The 16,691-nt window shown below is 40.8% G+C and overlaps 3 protein-coding genes across 5 annotated transcripts; 2 read left to right on the top strand and 1 right to left on the bottom strand.

Moving 5' to 3' along the window:
- Positions 1 to 224: 224 nt before the first annotated feature.
- On the top strand, positions 225 to 6,954 carry LOC113017584 (mitochondrial import receptor subunit TOM40B). Of its 3 annotated transcripts, none has more exons than XM_026160732.2 (10): positions 225 to 364; positions 797 to 996; positions 1,373 to 1,440; positions 1,528 to 1,620; positions 1,739 to 1,840; positions 2,068 to 2,173; positions 4,929 to 5,051; positions 5,185 to 5,261; positions 5,340 to 5,442; positions 5,535 to 6,954. In XM_026160732.2, the coding sequence occupies exons 2-10, from the start codon at positions 813 to 815 to the stop codon at positions 5,672 to 5,674; spliced, it is 996 nt and encodes a 331-aa protein (XP_026016517.1). In that variant the 5' UTR covers positions 225 to 364; positions 797 to 812; the 3' UTR covers positions 5,675 to 6,954. The 3 variants fall into 3 exon arrangements, with proteins under 3 accessions (XP_026016517.1, XP_026016516.1, XP_026016518.1); XM_026160731.2 differs by lacking the exon at positions 225 to 364 and adding an exon at positions 427 to 566; XM_026160733.2 differs by lacking the exon at positions 225 to 364 and adding an exon at positions 579 to 705.
- Positions 6,955 to 8,021: 1,067 nt separating this feature from the next.
- Positions 8,022 to 14,326, bottom strand: bicdl2 (BICD family like cargo adaptor 2). Its single transcript, XM_026183068.2, has 10 exons — positions 14,185 to 14,326; positions 13,077 to 13,552; positions 11,130 to 11,345; positions 10,884 to 11,000; positions 10,235 to 10,381; positions 9,934 to 10,080; positions 9,138 to 9,212; positions 8,681 to 8,763; positions 8,482 to 8,596; positions 8,022 to 8,379 (listed from the first exon to the last, which is right to left on the bottom strand). Exons 2-10 carry the CDS (start codon positions 13,314 to 13,316, stop codon positions 8,215 to 8,217), a joined length of 1,305 nt encoding a protein of 434 aa, XP_026038853.2. The 5' UTR covers positions 13,317 to 13,552; positions 14,185 to 14,326; the 3' UTR covers positions 8,022 to 8,214.
- mia (MIA SH3 domain containing) lies at positions 14,313 to 15,785 on the top strand. Its single transcript, XM_026183069.2, has 4 exons — positions 14,313 to 14,868; positions 14,953 to 15,086; positions 15,247 to 15,357; positions 15,440 to 15,785. Exons 1-4 carry the CDS (start codon positions 14,751 to 14,753, stop codon positions 15,461 to 15,463), a joined length of 387 nt encoding a protein of 128 aa, XP_026038854.1. The 5' UTR covers positions 14,313 to 14,750; the 3' UTR covers positions 15,464 to 15,785.
- The last annotated feature ends 906 nt before the right edge of the window (positions 15,786 to 16,691 follow it).

Raw genomic sequence — 16,691 nt, 5'->3', positions numbered from 1 at the left:
GGCTCCCCTCCCGGGGCCTCAAAACATCAAATCAATACAATAATAATAATTGGCTGAACGGGAGCCAATAGTCAATAGCTGCAATTTTAATAACGCGGCCACAGAAGTGCCAGTTTTATACAGTAAGGTGTAAAAGTGTGCAGTTTTCAAATGTGCAGGGTTCCCGCCGTGGTTTCAGAGGGACGCATTTGTGGGGTGGCACACGAGGCAGCTATTTGCAGCATCAGTGAAGCTCAGCATCAGTTGGCTTTGCATCTCAAGTTGGTATTTGTAAAGAAATTAAGGGAAAATCCGCCTGACAGTTTTCCTGATGTGCGGTTCTCATTTCCGCTCGGGATTTTAAGGTCTTTCGATCAAATCGGAAGTAGGTAGTAGAACAGTTAGCACACATACATGTCTGTTTTTACCGATGCTAAGGTCATACTAGCCGACGGATCTGCGGCACCTGCTCATATAAACCTCAGAACAGCATGCATGACGTGCAGAGCCATGCAGACCTGGTTTTAAAATCCTTGGAAACCAGTATGATGAGACATAACAATACAAAGCTCTCATACATTTAAAATGTAGGTTTGTGCTGTTAATGTTGATGCAATTTGTAATTCTGATATTGAGGTTTTCTAAAAAAAAAACAAAAAACCCCAAAGCTGACTAAATAAAAATAATAAACATCATTTTTTTCCCCATCAATGCACTTAAGAAGAGGTTAGTCCTCTTCCCCTGTTGTATCCTTGCACAACAGAGTTTTTCTTTTTTAGCAGGTATGAGAAATAAATCTTGTCTTTGTGTCTTGTAGGGAGTGTTGCACCCACATGGGCAGCGTTCTGGCTTTGTCTTCCAGTCCGGGCCATCAGAACTGGCCTTTCTCCACAGACCCACCTCCTTCCCGCTGGGACGCACACCCTGCTCACTGGGACAGTCCACCGCGCTGGGAGAGGAGGGATGGCCGCCTTCCCAACCCAGGCAGCTTTCACTCGTTGCACAGGAGCTGCAAAGGTATCACTGGTTAACATAGGAGAAGTGAGGAGTGCTCACCATGCTTAAAGTGAGGCAAAAAAGACGCTTCTTTCATTAGAGTTGCAACTGTTTTCCTGTAAGGTCAAATGTCAATTTCAATTTTACTTCTATTGCACTTCTAAAGCAGCAAGGTTAACCCAAGTTATTTTAAAGTTATTTAAAAAAAACAAGATAAACCATGGATAAAACTCCATGTTTCCTTGTATAATGTGTGGTTCTAGCTACTCATAATCCTTTGAGGCTAAATAAAGCAGTCCTTATGTTTCTAAATTCTGTTACTAGCCGTGAACAGCTACAGAAATACAAATTCTATTATCTAAATGTTTCTTGACATGATTGGTTTTTTCCTCTTCAGATGTGTTTCCTCAACAGATTGAGGGTGTTAAGATGATACTGAATAAAACCCTGAGCAGCTTCTTCAAGGTGATTTTTTTCCCATTCACTTTAATTTAGATGCAAACAGTTTGTAGCATTTAAAGGTGATAATTATTAACCAAGGAATGTTTTCAGGTCAGCCATACGCTCCACCTCAGCGCTGTAAGTCCGTCGTATTATCGATTTCACGTGGAGCACCTGCAAAGTGACGACTATAGCAAAGACAAGGTCAGGCGTGAGTCATCACAAAGCTATCTTCATAATAAAAAAATTTAATGGTAACTGCGAGGGAGCTGCTGCCTTTTTGTGTTCACAACTCGCATTCTGTTCCTTTGTCAAATCTCAGGATGCTCCAGCGTTGATCGGGGAGATGGACTCCTCAGGTAGTCTGAACGCCCACGCTCTGCTGCATCTCACTGAGCGCGTGCGAGCCAGAACAGTGTTTCAGGTGTGATCATAACATCTGACGTCTGTAAACATGGCATTCATTCATTCATTCAGTTCCCTCCTACAGCTATTACAAATCTTGACACCTTTGACATCTTTCTTCAGAATATTTGTCTTTACTTTCTCTGTTTGTAATGTATAATGCTCCATGAAAGGATACCTGTTCTGTTTTCTGTTATAAACTTTATCGTTAGAGTAACATTTTTTGAACTGCTCAATGTGTTTTAGACCCAGCAGTCCCAGTTTGTAACGTGGCAATTTGAAACTGAGTACAGAGGGAACGATTTTACTGCTGCTGTGACGGTGGCCAACCCAGACATCCTCAGAGAGTCAGGTGAGAAATGGCAGGTGGAAAAACGAGCAGAGGATTAACCATCAGGGTCTGATCTATGGAAAGTTGGAGTCAGTGCTCTACACTGGAGTGATAGTTCCCCTCTTTCTAATGTGGACCTGGCAGAGGGTGTGTTTCAGCTTCAGGGGGATCATAGCCCTCACCCTACCTGCAAAGGTCTTTGCCAGGGTCCCAGAGAGCTAATTTATACACAAAGAATCAGTCAGAGCCTTTCTATAATTACCCGCACTAATTAATGTTTGAAAAATGAGAACACCTGTTGAGGGAGGGCAGTTTAGATGCTTGGAAGGAGGTTGAAGAAGAAGGAATATGCCTTCTACAAGGGTGAACTGGTCTGTTAGGAAACTGCTGTGAGCTGTATGAGGTCCTGAGGACTGAGACTCAGGTGGAACGCAGGATTTATCCATAGGAAAGCTGCATCATTACAAACTATTCCACCTTACAAGCATCAGATCTGTGTGGAACAGCTGACCTGTACGATGTGTAGAAGAAACAACAAACTAATCTCAATCTTTTTTTAATAAAGATATTGTTGCTGTGCTCTTTTTTCTTACTTTTTCTGCAGAGTATAGCAGCTTATTAAAGTCAATATTACACATGATTTTCACATCAATAGCTGAATTTGGATGGACATTTTCAGTATATACTGTAGGACTCATAGATAGTTAGAGAGACGTTTTTAGAAAAGAAGAAACTACATAACTACAACTTTCACAAATCCTACACCAAATAACAATTTTTTTTACCCTGTAGCCATAAAAGACTGACAGGCCATTGTCGGCATAACTTTATAAGAGCAAACCTTAGTAAATCACATTTGTTTGATTTGTTTAAATATTTTCCCAGCATGTGTTGTAACCTCTATAATACATTTGCCAAAAGATCAGCGACCAAGTTACCTGCTGTGTTCCCACCTTTCAGCTACAAAACCGACACTGTGGCTACTCTCATTAAATCCTGACAGTAGTTTCTTAACCCTAAAAGAGGACTTTGTTGTAATGCAGTGTTAGGAAATCTGGTCCATGGACACAGTTATTTGTGCCCTTACTTGCTGTGTGCATGCACATAGATGTGTGCATGACCAGTCTGCTCCATTACTTAAGCAAAAAACACTCCACCTCTGGTCACAGGCTGCCCCAGTTCTTGTACATCTGTAGTGAGAGCTTACTCTGGATTATTGGCAATATGCGAGAATTTCTATGAGCAGCCATGGGGTGGAAGTTTGAGGGTTGGCAGGTCTCAGAGGTTTATCTCTGCTTTGCAGATCATGTCATTGATTTCAGGCGGTGGCCTCCAGCTTGCCCCTTGGGCAGTTTGCAGCTGAGTGTGAAGCGGTTGGATGAGAATTAGCTCCTATATGTCTGAGGCCATGGTTCTCAGCCAGAAAACAGAGGTGTGCCCACTTTGAGTTGGGAATGAGTCGTTGCCTCAAGTGGAGGGTTTTAAGTATCTCTGCATCCCCTTCACGAGTGAGAGGAGAGTGGAGTGACAAATTGATAAACAACTTGCCGTGGAGGGTGCAGTGATGTGAACGCTACACCAGTGTGTGAAAGTGAAGCTGTCATAGGTGACTAAAGGAAGAGTGGAGCAGTGGAAGTGCTTCCTCCAAACAGCTTCTCGATTCACCCTGAGAAGCTTAGTCATTCAGGAGGGTAGTTACTCTTCCACATTAAAAAGAGCCAGTTAGGGTGGTTCAGGCATCTGAAAGGATGCCTCCAGGGCACCTCCTAGGTGAGGTGTTGCAGACGTGTCCTATTGGGACATGTCCCAGCTTGCTTGGGATCACTTAGTGTATCCACATAAGAGGTGGGGGAGGTGGTGTGGAGAAGCAGGTCTGGGCATCTCTACGTAGAAAGCTGCACAAGCTGACCATATCTTGGTCTCTTGTGTTCTGGGGGCCTCTGGATGTCTGGAGTTTTGATCTCCTCCATACCTGCTTCATGCCCTGGAGGACGGGGCAGTGGCCCCCCCACACCCTCTAGCAGATCATTACATGAAGGAACCTTTTAAAAACAAACGCGCTCATACTCACAGGTGTACACACAAGTGATCACACACACAAACTACACCTTTTTTGGCTCCTACCTCTAAGCACACTGTGCGCTGTCAATCGTACGTGCTGCACAATAATGTTTAATATTTAGTATTTACTGTCATATTCCCATATATCATTGTGATGTTGTTTATTCTATTACTCTCGTTTTCTTCTGCTTGTTTTCTTCTTTCTTTCTCAACAGGTGATCCAGGTGATCGATATATGTGGTTTTTTTTCTGTTTATTCTGTTGGTTTTTGTTTTTTGCCCTTTTTCCCCGTCCCTCTTCTCAGCTGTTTTTCTTTCCCTCCTTCTTTCCCCCAATCAAGTCTGTCCCGTATTCAGCAAGTGAAAATAAAATAAAATAAACAATAAAAGGTGAATCAAATAGACCATTACGGCAAGACTGGGATGGTCCATTTTGTAAAGTAAATCCGTTGGGCATCTTTCTTCGCCTTTAGACAATAATTCTGATGGCAAAAGAGCCAAACGGGACAGGCAACAAAAAAAAAAAAGAAAAAAGAAAGGAAAGCTGCACATGGACCTGAAAGAGTGGCAGGAAATAGATGGATGGGTGGATGTTGGCTTTTCTTTGTTATCCCACAACATGAGAAGAAAATAATTTAACACTTTTTCTGGTATTTTTCACTGATGTGCCCCTTGATGATTTTTCTGTTATCTTGCTGTGTGTTTTTCCTGGACAGTTATCCTGGTGGCGCATTTCCTGCAGAGCGTGTCTTCTGGGCTGGTGTTAGGAGGAGAGCTGGTCTACCATCGGGGACGAGCAGAAGAAGGAGGCATCCTTACTCTGGCTGGACAGTACTCAAGTGAGATGTTGTTTTTACTCATGAATCTGCCTCGCATATCATATTTTAACAGAGCTGGTATCATCTCTCCTTTGTTGAGCTTTGATTTAGCCACAGTGGGGGTGGTGGGTGGGTGTTCTGTCTCTTCATGCAGGACCAAACTGGGTGGCAACATTGAATGCTGGCAAAGGAGGTGCCCATGCAAGCTACTATCACAGAGCCAACAAACAGGTACAGCCAGTGCCACCCATAAGCGTAAACACCATTTACCTTAGTGGCATATCATTAATGTATGTTTGTGCTTTGCAGATACAAGTAGGGGTGGAGTTTGAAGCCAGTACCAGGACACAGGAGACCACAACATCCTTTGGGTATCAGATGGAGCTCCCAGAGGCTAATATGGTCTTTCGAGGTAAATTTCCTGATGTAACTTTGAGTCATGCGCGATGTTAACTATTATGAAAGCACAATGCATGAGTCTTTTGTTTCTGTGTGTGTATCCAGGTATGATAAACAGCCGGTGCATAATAGGAGGTGTGTTGGAGAAGCGCCTGACTCCTCTCCCAGCCACACTGATTATGGGTGCCTTTGTAAATCATAAAGGTGATAAACTGCAAGTGGGTCTAGGCATCAACGTGGGTTAATCATCAGCTAACCCCCGCTGGAATTACACTGGATATCCGTCCAGAGGCACGTTTCAGAGGCTTCATTAACAACGTGACCTTGCGAGACTTTTTCAGCCTCACCAAAACACTTCCTGTTTCTTTAAGTCACCTACCTCTCTAAGTGGAGGCGATGTTTGTCTGACTGAGTGACAACAAGAGGATTGCACTAAGAGGAGTGGATGAGCACCTCGAGTGCTCCAGTACAGTATGTGACTACACAAATGTTTCAGTCTCCCTAAACCCAAACTGTGCATCCACTCCTGGACACTGAACCAAAAGGATAAAAGGCATACAGTACTGTAAAGTTAAAATAAAGATTTTATATTATGGGTAGTCCTAAACAAATCTAATGGAAGTACACTGTATTAAAGAACAATAGTCTGTGAAGGTTCTCAGTCATCCAGGTCATCGTAGTCAAAGGAGCTTGCAAAGAAAAGCGTCTGGACTTCTTTAAGTTTCTTGAACAATAGTCTTTTTAATAGTCTTTTTAATGTTTTTGTTCATCAGCTATAATTTTAATAGACTATATACACAAGATGCTTACAAAAGATGTTTGCCCATCTAACAGGCAGTGATTGGTTTACATCAGCGCCAGTATCAATTAAAAACAAAGCTCATCAACTCACCTGCCAAAAAATTAAATTTTAGCTTGAATGTACAATCATTTGGTGCTCTCTAACCACGACACAAACAGAGAAAGCATTAAACTGAAAAAGTTCAGCGCTTACTCATAAAAAGACAGTCTGTGTGGGCTAATCTGCACACAAGCAAATGCTTAGAGGAGCATTCCAAATGGCAGCAAATGCTGAATCTGAGTATGAGTAAATGGGTCGGCTCACGTTAAAACGTCAGTAAGAACCTTAAAAAATATGCATGAGTAGGTGAATGTTTGTTTGATTGGGTACAGATCTTTTTTTTGTGTGTGCCGGCATATTATATAGTGTGCAATCCACACAGAGAAAGGTGCTGCTTCATACTGTATATAGTAATTTAAGGTTCTGAGGGTTGAGAAAGAGGCTATGCACCAAGTCTGCTGATTGAGGACTGCGCTGTATGTATACTGTATAGATGAAGGCATTTGGTAACACTGACTGTATGCAACCTGCACTACTCGTACTGCGTTCGAGCATTTACGGTCCTCTTCAACTGGGAAATGTTGCATATATATGATTTATTCATTATATAAAGTCAGCACGGAGAGAAATGGAAGGGATGGCTATCTTTTTGAACTTAATTTATTAAAGATGTTATTTCTGTCATTGTTTCTTTTGACTGTATGTCATGCATTTCAACAGACAGTTACCTACCTACAGTAAGTCTGAACCTAAACTCAGCACCAAGGTACCTTTTTACGTCCTGTTGCTTATTCATAGCTCAGCAAGACACAAACACGAAAGCCAGATAATTTTCACTTAAATCATTAGAGCTGAAGATTGCAGATTCATTAAGAATTTGCTTAAACTGAACATTTTCCACTCTCGGATCAACATGCAAATATTCCTTCCCATTAACTTCCATTAAGTTGTGATGATTTTCCCTGATATACTGTTTTAGTGGTGGATGTCCCTTTTAAACAAGGCCAAAGTTTTAAATACCGAAATCTGCACAAAGATAGATGGAAGCCCAGACCTCAGACTGCAATAAGACGCTACATTTTGGGAAAAAAAATTTCTGTGTTTGATTTTGGATGATGGCTATGAGAGTGAATACCTTTTAATATGCTTATGGAAGGCACACAGCTCATGCTGACAGCACAGAAATCCCACTTTCTGTTTGTCAGGGGCAGCTAGTCATAAGAAAAGTGGGTTCAAAGGAGAGGGTGTGTTGTGAGATTGCACTGAGGTCTAATGTGTGTGAGATTTTAAAAAAAAAAGAAAGATTGTTTTTGAACTTTGAATAATGTGTAACATAGTAAAGGATAAGACCTGAAAATGATAGGTCCTTTTTAATCTCTCATTCCTTCGTATTTGCATGCTGCCTCTAAAAATCTTGTAAACTTTTGTCTTTAACCTCCTAAAATCTGAACTCTTCCACGGCATGCATTTTTAATTTCTCTTTGATCAAAAAACAAAGAATTACCAGATTTTCTTTTTATCTGATTTTTGTTTCTAAGAAAAATGAGAGCCACATATGAGCATATTCGTTTAAAACAGTAGCAGTATAATGTCCTCGTAAGTGGATATCAGGCTCTTGTAGAGCAAACTTGAGTACTTTGGTCTAAATAACTCAAAATGTAATGTCCACATATGTGGACGCCAGGTTTTAGGAGGTTAAAAAACTAGAAGTGACTTAAATAATGCAAGAAAAGATGATAACATATCCAACACTCAGTTGAGACTTTTTTTTAATATAAAGTATGAAATTAATAATACACTGTATATACATATATACAAATATAGGTATGTAAACAAGTCACTTGTTGCTAATATGGCATTAGTGTCCATTATCTGGCCACAAAAGACAGAGTGGCAAAGAAAATTGCGGATAGTGTCCATTTAAACCTGGGAGTCTTCTTGCTGTTATATATCTTTGAAAAAAGAGAGGAATCCTTTCGATCCTTCTCCCTTCATTCTCAAAGACCTGCTTCTTTGGAATCCTGTAGCACCTTTTTCTTGCTGGCTCTCTTTCTTCCTCTCCTCCTCCCTTTGCTGAACCTGTTGATTTATCACCACCCGCATGTCCTCCTGGAGCAAGAGCAAAGGTTCAGATTACAAAAGTATAATAATTTTTTAAAGTCCATTTTTCCAAAAGAGACTATCTGTAGTTTTGTATCCAGGTACACAAACCTGCCAGGCCTCCAGCTCTTGAGACAGCGCCACCTTCTGCTTGATGGTGTTGAGAAGCTGCTGAGTTAGTGATTCTTTCTCTTGACGCACCGTGACCAGTTCACTTTCTAAGGACCTAAATGGAAATTTTAAAAACAGATTTATCTTAATAAAATCTAAATAAAATTGAGAGAAACTAAACTAATCAGCATAGCATTACCTGTAGCTTGGCTTTCCTGAACTGCGGCCACACAGCTGAATTTCCTCCCTCAGAGACTCGAGTTCTTCTCTCTGACCTTCAAGCTGATGTGTAAATACATCACTCACATTGATCAGAACATTGCATATTAGAGCATGATTGGCCTCCAAAATAAATGTGATATTATAAAGTCGTGCACAGATAAAAGCTGAGCAGAGAAAAATAGGCTACATAATGTCACACAGTTAGCCTCAAATCGTCACATCACACACGTCTTCACAATTTAATCAACACATGTTGATTAAATTAATCCAAACTTAAACATACTGATTCTATAGCACATTATTAAAAAATGTAATTCCGTGACTTCAGTTGGTGCTTCCTATATTGTCTGTTTTTGCTAGACAAATCAGCAAATATGTCTTTTTCTATTCCTGCAGCAGTAAGGACAGTATATACAGCATACAGTTTCACTGACCTGTTCTTTGAGTGCCTGTATTTCTTCATCTCTCGCTTGCAGCACTGTGGAGTGAGCTAGAAGAGCCTCTTTAGCCTGTAACAGGAGAGATATACACCGCATCACAAAAAGTCAGAGGGGTCCAACACTTAACTAGGCATTTGTGCTGTTAATGCAAATTTGTCCTGCAAATATGTTGCTTTTTTTGGCAGACTTGTGCACTATATGGGCGAGATTAATGTATAAGCAAGGTAAATTTGAAAAAGTGAGATTTTTTCAGTGTGGAAAAGGACTCTTTTTACCTGCCTAGATCACCACATTCACTTATGCTGAATACATAAGCTGATCTGTACCAATTTATGTCAGTGTTTTCTCAAAAACGCTTGGACGCTCACAACAGATGGCTGAAAAAGTAATATGCACTAAGATGAAACAGCTAGGGGAACATTTTGCAACTAATTGGGTTAACTGGCAAACAGGTCAGTAAAAGACTGGGTTTAAAAGAGAATGTTTTAGAGAGACAAAGTTTCTCAGGAGCAAACAAAGGCAGCGGTCACTAATCTTAAAAATACTGTGCCTACAAATTCATAATAATGTTTGTCAGTGTAAAAAAGTGAAGACATCATCAGCTACAGAACAATAAAAAGGTTCAGTGAATCTGGAGAAATCTCTGTGCTCAAGAGACAAAAATCAATATCAGATGGATCATGTAAACATACACGAGTACAAGGATTATCCAGACAAGCTTTGGTACACAGGATCGGTACACACTGACTTAGACTGTGGAGTTACTCGGTGGGTGTGTTTCTGTGGGCACCTGTGACTGCTGAATTTCACTCAGCAGAGACAAAGGTTCTGCTTGTGTCCTGTCCAGGATGCTGTCTTCATCCAGGTTCAGAGCTTTTTGCTGTAGAGAGCGATTCAAGGTGCGCAACTCAAACACCACTCCCTGCTCCTGCTCTATCTACACACCAAGCACATGCACACACACAGATCGAGAACGTGTTAGTGACCTCTGCTTGTGATGAGCAATGCTTCCTGCAACAGATATAACTGCCTCAAGTTTCATCGGTCAACACCACGGCTGATCCTAAATATGCCTCCGATTTATTGCTCACCTCTGCTTCTTTCTCTTTGAGTTTCATCTGCATTTCTGACAGTCTGTCTCTGAAGCGCTCTCGCTCCATGCGAAGTCTTTGGTTGTCTTCCCCTGAAGCTTTTAGTTGCGTCTCCATGTGTGACCGCCGCTCTTGCAAAACTCTGTTCTGTATGAGAAGGATCAAAAGGATAGACTAGCAATATAAAAGCTGTTTTAGCATTGTCAGCCCAGATGTCACCCCAAAGCCTACTTCCTGCACACCTCGAGGTTGTTAAGAGGTTTATAAAATCAGCATCCTGATTGTTGGTTTACACCTCAACTGAACATTTTAAGAATTTTCCACTATTTCTCGTTACAGTTATTTTGATGACACAAATTATTGTGACTGAAGGCTTGTCAGACCTCCATGACGTTAAGAATTTTACTTATTTTTGCTGGTATTTAGTCTCAAGCCAGACTCAAATTATCCGAACATGAGATTTGATTTTAGCTTATGCTATATGAAAATTGACTCCCAAAAGATGTGGTTTGTGGACTTTTCATTGCGAACTTAAGACTTGCACTTGTACTTTCATGTGGTGCTACTGCTGCTCTTTGTGCTTTTTGGGTGTGCTGTTCATAATAAAACCAAAACTTTTGTGTATGCAATGTTTTACTTATGGGTTTACCTCTGCTTGTATGTTCTCTAACTGTGTAAAGCTGATGTTTCGGCTAAAAGATGATTCTTCCATTTCGTCTCTGATGGTACGCAGTTCAGTCCTCAAGGAATGCTCCAGTGTCACAGCCTAGATGTGTGAGAAATGGGAAGGTGAGAAAGGTGTGAATAATAAAGGTAGGACTATCTAAACCTGTTAGTCTGCATTTTCCTGTGATGCAACATACGTGCAGAGATTCACTGATCCATTAAAACAAACCTCTGCCAGCTGCTCAACCAGTCTCTGGTTATGGTTGGCTAACTGGATCATCTGCTCGCTTTCATCTTTTCGCCGGTCACGCCCTTGACTCTGATGTTTCTCCACCTCAGCCCGCAGAGTTGTTAAATCAGCAGTTAGCTCCGCCTCCCTCTGTCCAAATGCCAGTTCATTCATCTCCAGCTTCCTCTGAAGAATGTGCTTCTCCTGCTGTAAAGCCTGTATTAAACACCATATGAACCAGCTTCAATAACCAGACTTTCCTGATGACATGAATGGTGACTCCAGTCCTGGACATGGCAGTGTGACAGCAAGCCAGCGTGCTCAATAGGAAGACTCAGAAAAAAAAGGTTACATGTAATCAAAAACATTCAAAGAACATTTAACATTGTATTTCATGAAAAATACTTTTCTGTTTATTTCTCTGTGCTTGTCGATTCTGCACTGGGGGCAGATTTATTAATTAAAAAATTAAAAGCTGTAAAAACAGTATAACTAACACAAAGCCACATGAACCTGATATATGGTGAAGATCTACTTAAATGACTTCTGCTAAAGTTAAATGTACTTAACTCACATTAAGTTGGAGCGCATGCAGGTTAAGTAATGCATACTTATCAGGAATTGGAAGCACCGTGTTATGTCCCATACATTGCACTGTAGTGCAAAGTACTGAAAATTTTTGGTATCATCTGATACCAAGTAAATAAAAGGCCAGTATTGTTGATACTGATACTGATACTTTAATTCTGAACACATTTTAATGACCACTTAAATCACTGTGATTTTTACTTTGCACAATTATTTGTTGACACAATAAAACACACCTTTCAGCTTTGCATGTATTTTAAAACCTTTTTAGAGCCCTGGGATGTAAATTTGCCTGTCTCTAAAGCACTTTGGGTCAGCTTCTGTTTGAATGTGTTATAGGCTATAAATAAAACAGACACTACAGTCAACACAAAAAGGTCGAGCCATTTTTCATAGTGCATGTTTGGGGTATATTTTCCAAAAATATGTTTAACCCAATTGAGAAGGCTACATACTGAACTTAGAGGATTGAAACAATACATTGATCTCATCACTCTAGTATCAGTCCGATACCAGTAGCGGCATTGGTATCGATACTAACGATATTTAAATTGATTGGCTCACCTCTAATGCAGTTGCAGAAACACTATTTGGAATAACAGTGGATTAAGAAATCATGACATGATGGCTGCCATGTAATCATGGATCATTATCATAGCCAGCATAAAAGATTGTTGTGGCTGTAGAACATTTGATTACATAACTGGGTAACTGGGGGACATAGCTGATGTCACATGCTTTGACCATTTTTAATGATTAGACTGCATACTAGAACTAGAATGATAGAATTAGCTTTGTACTGCCACATTTAATGTTAAATGTATTGTTATCTCTGTAGAGAAAAAACAAATGGTTTAAATACTTTATATATAGATAAAATCTATCTATATATCTATTTCTGATAGCATTTTCACACTGTGTAACTTAAGTTATTTTGTAAAGCAGTAGTCAGTAATGGTATGTCTGCAAGTCCCTTGGTGATCTATGGCAGCTTTATGAGACAAAGTTAGCATTAGCTTCCTAACAGCTAACCAGATATAATCTCCTTCAGCACAGTGAACTGATTTGCCAGCTAAAGGCATTGCATAAGTTTCAGTCTGCGGTTATACATTGTTGGAGCTCTTTCTCCTCCAGTGGGGGTGGTTATCATGGTTGCATTGTCTCCTTGCAATCTGACAAATCTTCTGCCCACAGGTGGAATGACTGTGCACTGCAGGCCACATCCAAAAGTTTTGCCTTCATGCAGCGATTTGCTTGTAATTTTAGCTAATCTTACTTCCCATTTCATTTTGTGTAAAAATGTGTTTATCAAATATGACCTTTTGGGAGATTAAGGGACAACAGTAGCTTTAATCTTACCTCCAGCTCCCTTTCCCTCTGCTCCAGAGAGGCTGCCAGCTCCTCATTCTTCTCCAGTAAAGCCCGTCCCAGCTCAGCAGCTAGAATCAGGTCAGTCTCTATGCCTCCTCCACTGTCAGTGCTTCCAGGGGAGGATGTGGATGAGGGGAGACCAAAGGAGAGAGAGACCGAGGAGGAGGGAGAGAGAGGAAAGAACGAGTCCTCCAAGCTGGGTGAGGGAAGACTGTTTTTGCTGAACATAGCTGACAGTTGAAGGATCAGTTAAAAAGTACTATCCCAAGTCCTGCAGTTGTGATTCAGTCTCTCTTCAGTGGAAGAGAATGGATAGAGAGTCAGGACTTTCTGTTTCCTGATGGTTTAGTTTACAGGTGTTTGGGTTCCACTTTTGTTATCCAGAGTATTCCTTGTGCTTCAGTGTGTGGTCCCAGTGCTTATATCATTCACTTCTTCTTCTCTTCTGGTCTTTACCGGGACATCTTTGGGCAAGAAAAGACATTTAATAACACAGAAAACCTTGTGTGAATATCACACTAGCTGCTTTCTGGTAACATAATCCAGCATGGCCTAAAAGGAGATCTTTTGTCTGACAGGTGCTTTTGTAGCTCTGACCGAAACACCAACCTGCACTATTATCATTGTCTCCTCCCTAAATTCCAGAGGCACTGTGAACTGCTACTTCTTGTGATCGCTACAATGTGTTGAGTATTTCAAGTAGACTCTTAAGTAATACGTTTAGGTCAAATTATCAATAAACAATCAGCATAGGCTTAGTCTTAAAAAAAAGCTTTTTGTTTGATAATTCAATGCTATCATGAATAATTCCCAGATTATTTTTATTCAAATTTAGACCGTATAAGCTGAATTTCAGTCACAGTGTAGCAGTGTCAGTATCTGGAGTCTCACCAGCCTCAACTATCAAGTCTGTCACTATTTGCTTCTCACCTGTTATTACCTATTGGTATCATGAATCTGTGCTGACATGCTATTTAAAGTCCTTTAAAATACAAGTAATAAACTCAGTCCTACTTTATTGCCAGTACGACAGTTGACAGAATCCGTGTTAACCTATTTTCCACCAGACTTTGAAAAATGATAAGTTAGGTCTTACCTGACAGCTCTCTGCCACCGCAGGCTAACAGGTACAGTCTTCCTGTTTGGGAGTGTTTGCGCAAGAGAAGCTCAGCTGGTTTCCTTGGTAGTGGAAACGTTCATTATGTAAATAAAGCACATGGCTCCACCTACTGAGTTCCAAAGGTGAAGCGAGGGAAAAAGGAAGAGGAACTGACAGAAAGAACAGGGAATACTGGAAAAGTGGGGTAAAATTAATAGTTGCTGATTGGATATCAGGCAGTTAAACAAGGAAGTGATTAATTCTGGGGAATTCACTGGGGAGGGGTTTGCATTGCGTGACAGATGGAAAAGTCTAGGACACAAGCAGGGGTCTGTCTACTCCCCACCCCCTTTGCCCCATCCTGTTTACCTGCTTGAAGAATTTCAAAGGAGCTCTGTGTGTGCTCATGTGACGAAGGGTTGGGGGAAGAAGAAAAAGGGGACTGCTTCTGCTGCACCTTCATTTTAAGAGTGGCCAAACAGACTTACAAGAAGACTGAAAACCAGGACCTTCCCAGCTGAGAAAAAAGGCTTTTCCATCAGTAGGTACATTGACGTAAAGACATGGCTTTTGAACTGTGGTTTGCTCTTTCCCTGTGCCTTGTGTTGGGAACCTCTGAAGCTGGAAAGCAAATGCCTAAACTCTCTGACAAGAAACTCTGTGCTGACTCCGAGTGCAGCTGTAAGTATCAACTGTTTATTTTGCTTCGGAAAAAAAGGTCAGATTCATATCACATTATAGCTCATGACATTTGTCCCTGCACAGATCCTATCTTGATAGCTCGTGCACTGCAGGACTACTACCCTGGAGACTGCAGGTTCATCCCCATCAGGCAGGGGCAGCTTGTCTATGTTTATGCAATGCTAAAAGACAGAGGGAATCTCTTCTGGGCTGGCAGTGTGAGTAAAAGTGACATATTTATGTGGCTATAAATGGCCTGGGCACGGCTCTAACCATAAAACTGTGAAAACGTCACAGGCTTGGGCTTCCATGTGCAGCAAAACATTTAAAAGTTTTGAATGTTATCAAACAAATGTTATCTGCGTCATCTTTTCCCAGGTACAAGACGCCTATTATGGACAACAGGAAGCTCGCATTGGCCACTTCCCCAGTAGCATAGTGGAGGAGACACATGCTCTCATGCCAGCCACAACTGAAGTCAAAACTACTGTAGGTGAACACACACACATGCACATGTGCATATGAATTATTTAGTGCTTTCTCCTGATTCAGTGTATCTTCTTTTTTCCAGAAATGGGACTTCTACTGTTACTGATAATACACTTCCCAAGAAACTTAACTTGATATGATGCACACTGCTGACAGTTTATTTTTATGCATCTAATAACATGAGCGCCAATAGAAGTATGCATAAACTCTGCACAGCAATGAGTGCATGTATTATTATGAAAACGTATTATTATAATTTCATGTCTCCATTGATGGTCTTGCTGTCTTTTGATGACTTAGACATCAGCAGCGGTTCTGCAGCCTTGCTTTGTTGACAGATGAACGATGTACATTGTCTGTAATGCTCCTGTTTATCTGAGGTTTTGCAGATAATAATAAAAGTTGTCCATCGTGTACTTACAAATGAAGGAAACACGACTTGTGCCCTCCTTTTCTCTGCTAAAGCTATTCCTTTTTCGTGAGCGTTGTGTGTCTTATCAACAGGCAATGTCAGATTGTAAAAACTGTTTTAAAAGCAGCAATGAAGTAAGAAATTTCAATTTATTAGAGGGGACTTTTGCATTGTTTAATAAATAAAGCGTGCCGCAAAGCATTTATCTGGTGCTTTTTGAGGCCAGGCTAAACCTTCATTCCTGAAAGCTCCAGTTCCCCAATATTAATAAAGTGTCTGAAAAAAAATATCAGCAGCTCTACATTCACTGTACATAACCACCCACACCTTTTGCTGCATTGTTGCATTGCACAGGTTCAACTAGTTACTGAAAATATTCTTCATAGATTTTCACATGATATCATCAAACACTTGCTGCATATTGGCTGCACATTCATGACGTAAATCTCCAGTTTCACCACATCCCATTGAGATCTGGTGACTGTGGAAGCTATTTGAATACAGCAAACCTACTGTTATGTTCAGGTAACAGGTTTTAGATTATTTAAGTTTTGCCACATGGTGTGTTATTCTTCTGGAAGCATAAGATGGGTACGCTGTCATAAAGGGATGGAAATGATCATTAACAGTACTCAGAAGGCTGTGCCACAGCATCCCCCAAATTGTTACACCACCAGCCTGAACAGATACATGGGAGGATGAATCCATGCTTTCACATTATTTACGTCCAATTCTGATCCTATTATTTTAGCTACACCTTTATACAGTGTACCTAATAACAGGGGCGGAGCGTGGGGGTGGCTTACTGGGCTTAAGCCCGGGTTGTTTTGTCAGAAGCCCGGGGTATTTTGGAGTGCAATTTTTTCATAGTTAGATGCCTGGCTGATAACTGTATAAAACAAAAAGTACACACAATATTCGA

This window comes from Astatotilapia calliptera, chromosome 10 (assembly GCF_964374335.1).
Source record: "Astatotilapia calliptera chromosome 10, fAstCal68.1, whole genome shotgun sequence".
Lineage (NCBI taxonomy): Eukaryota > Metazoa > Chordata > Actinopteri > Cichliformes > Cichlidae > Astatotilapia > Astatotilapia calliptera.
The sequence above is the reverse complement of the archived record's forward strand: the minus strand, read 5'-3'. Positions and strand labels throughout refer to the sequence as shown.

Excerpts from the sequence above, each read along its gene's own strand:
- mia (XM_026183069.2), top strand. The coding sequence starts at position 14,751 with ATGGCTTTTGAACTGTGGTTTGCTCTTTCCCTGTGCCTTGTGTTGGGA. Across the intron at positions 14,869-14,952 it reads TGCTGACTCCGAGTGCAGCT|ATCCTATCTTGATAGCTCGT; the intron begins GTAAGTATCAAC and ends GTCCCTGCACAG. Across the intron at positions 15,087-15,246 it reads ATCTCTTCTGGGCTGGCAGT|GTACAAGACGCCTATTATGG; the intron begins GTGAGTAAAAGT and ends ATCTTTTCCCAG.
- LOC113017584 (XM_026160731.2), top strand. Across the intron at positions 1,841-2,067 it reads GAGCCAGAACAGTGTTTCAG|ACCCAGCAGTCCCAGTTTGT; the intron begins GTGTGATCATAA and ends AATGTGTTTTAG. Across the intron at positions 5,262-5,339 it reads ATCACAGAGCCAACAAACAG|ATACAAGTAGGGGTGGAGTT; the intron begins GTACAGCCAGTG and ends TGTGCTTTGCAG.
- bicdl2 (XM_026183068.2), bottom strand. The coding sequence starts at position 13,316 with ATGTTCAGCAAAAACAGTCTTCCCTCACCCAGCTTGGAGGACTCGTTC. Across the intron at positions 11,001-11,129 it reads TGGTTGAGCAGCTGGCAGAG|GCTGTGACACTGGAGCATTC; the intron begins GTTTGTTTTAAT and ends TCACACATCTAG. Across the intron at positions 8,764-9,137 it reads TACAGGCACTCAAAGAACAG|CTTGAAGGTCAGAGAGAAGA; the intron begins GTCAGTGAAACT and ends TTTACACATCAG.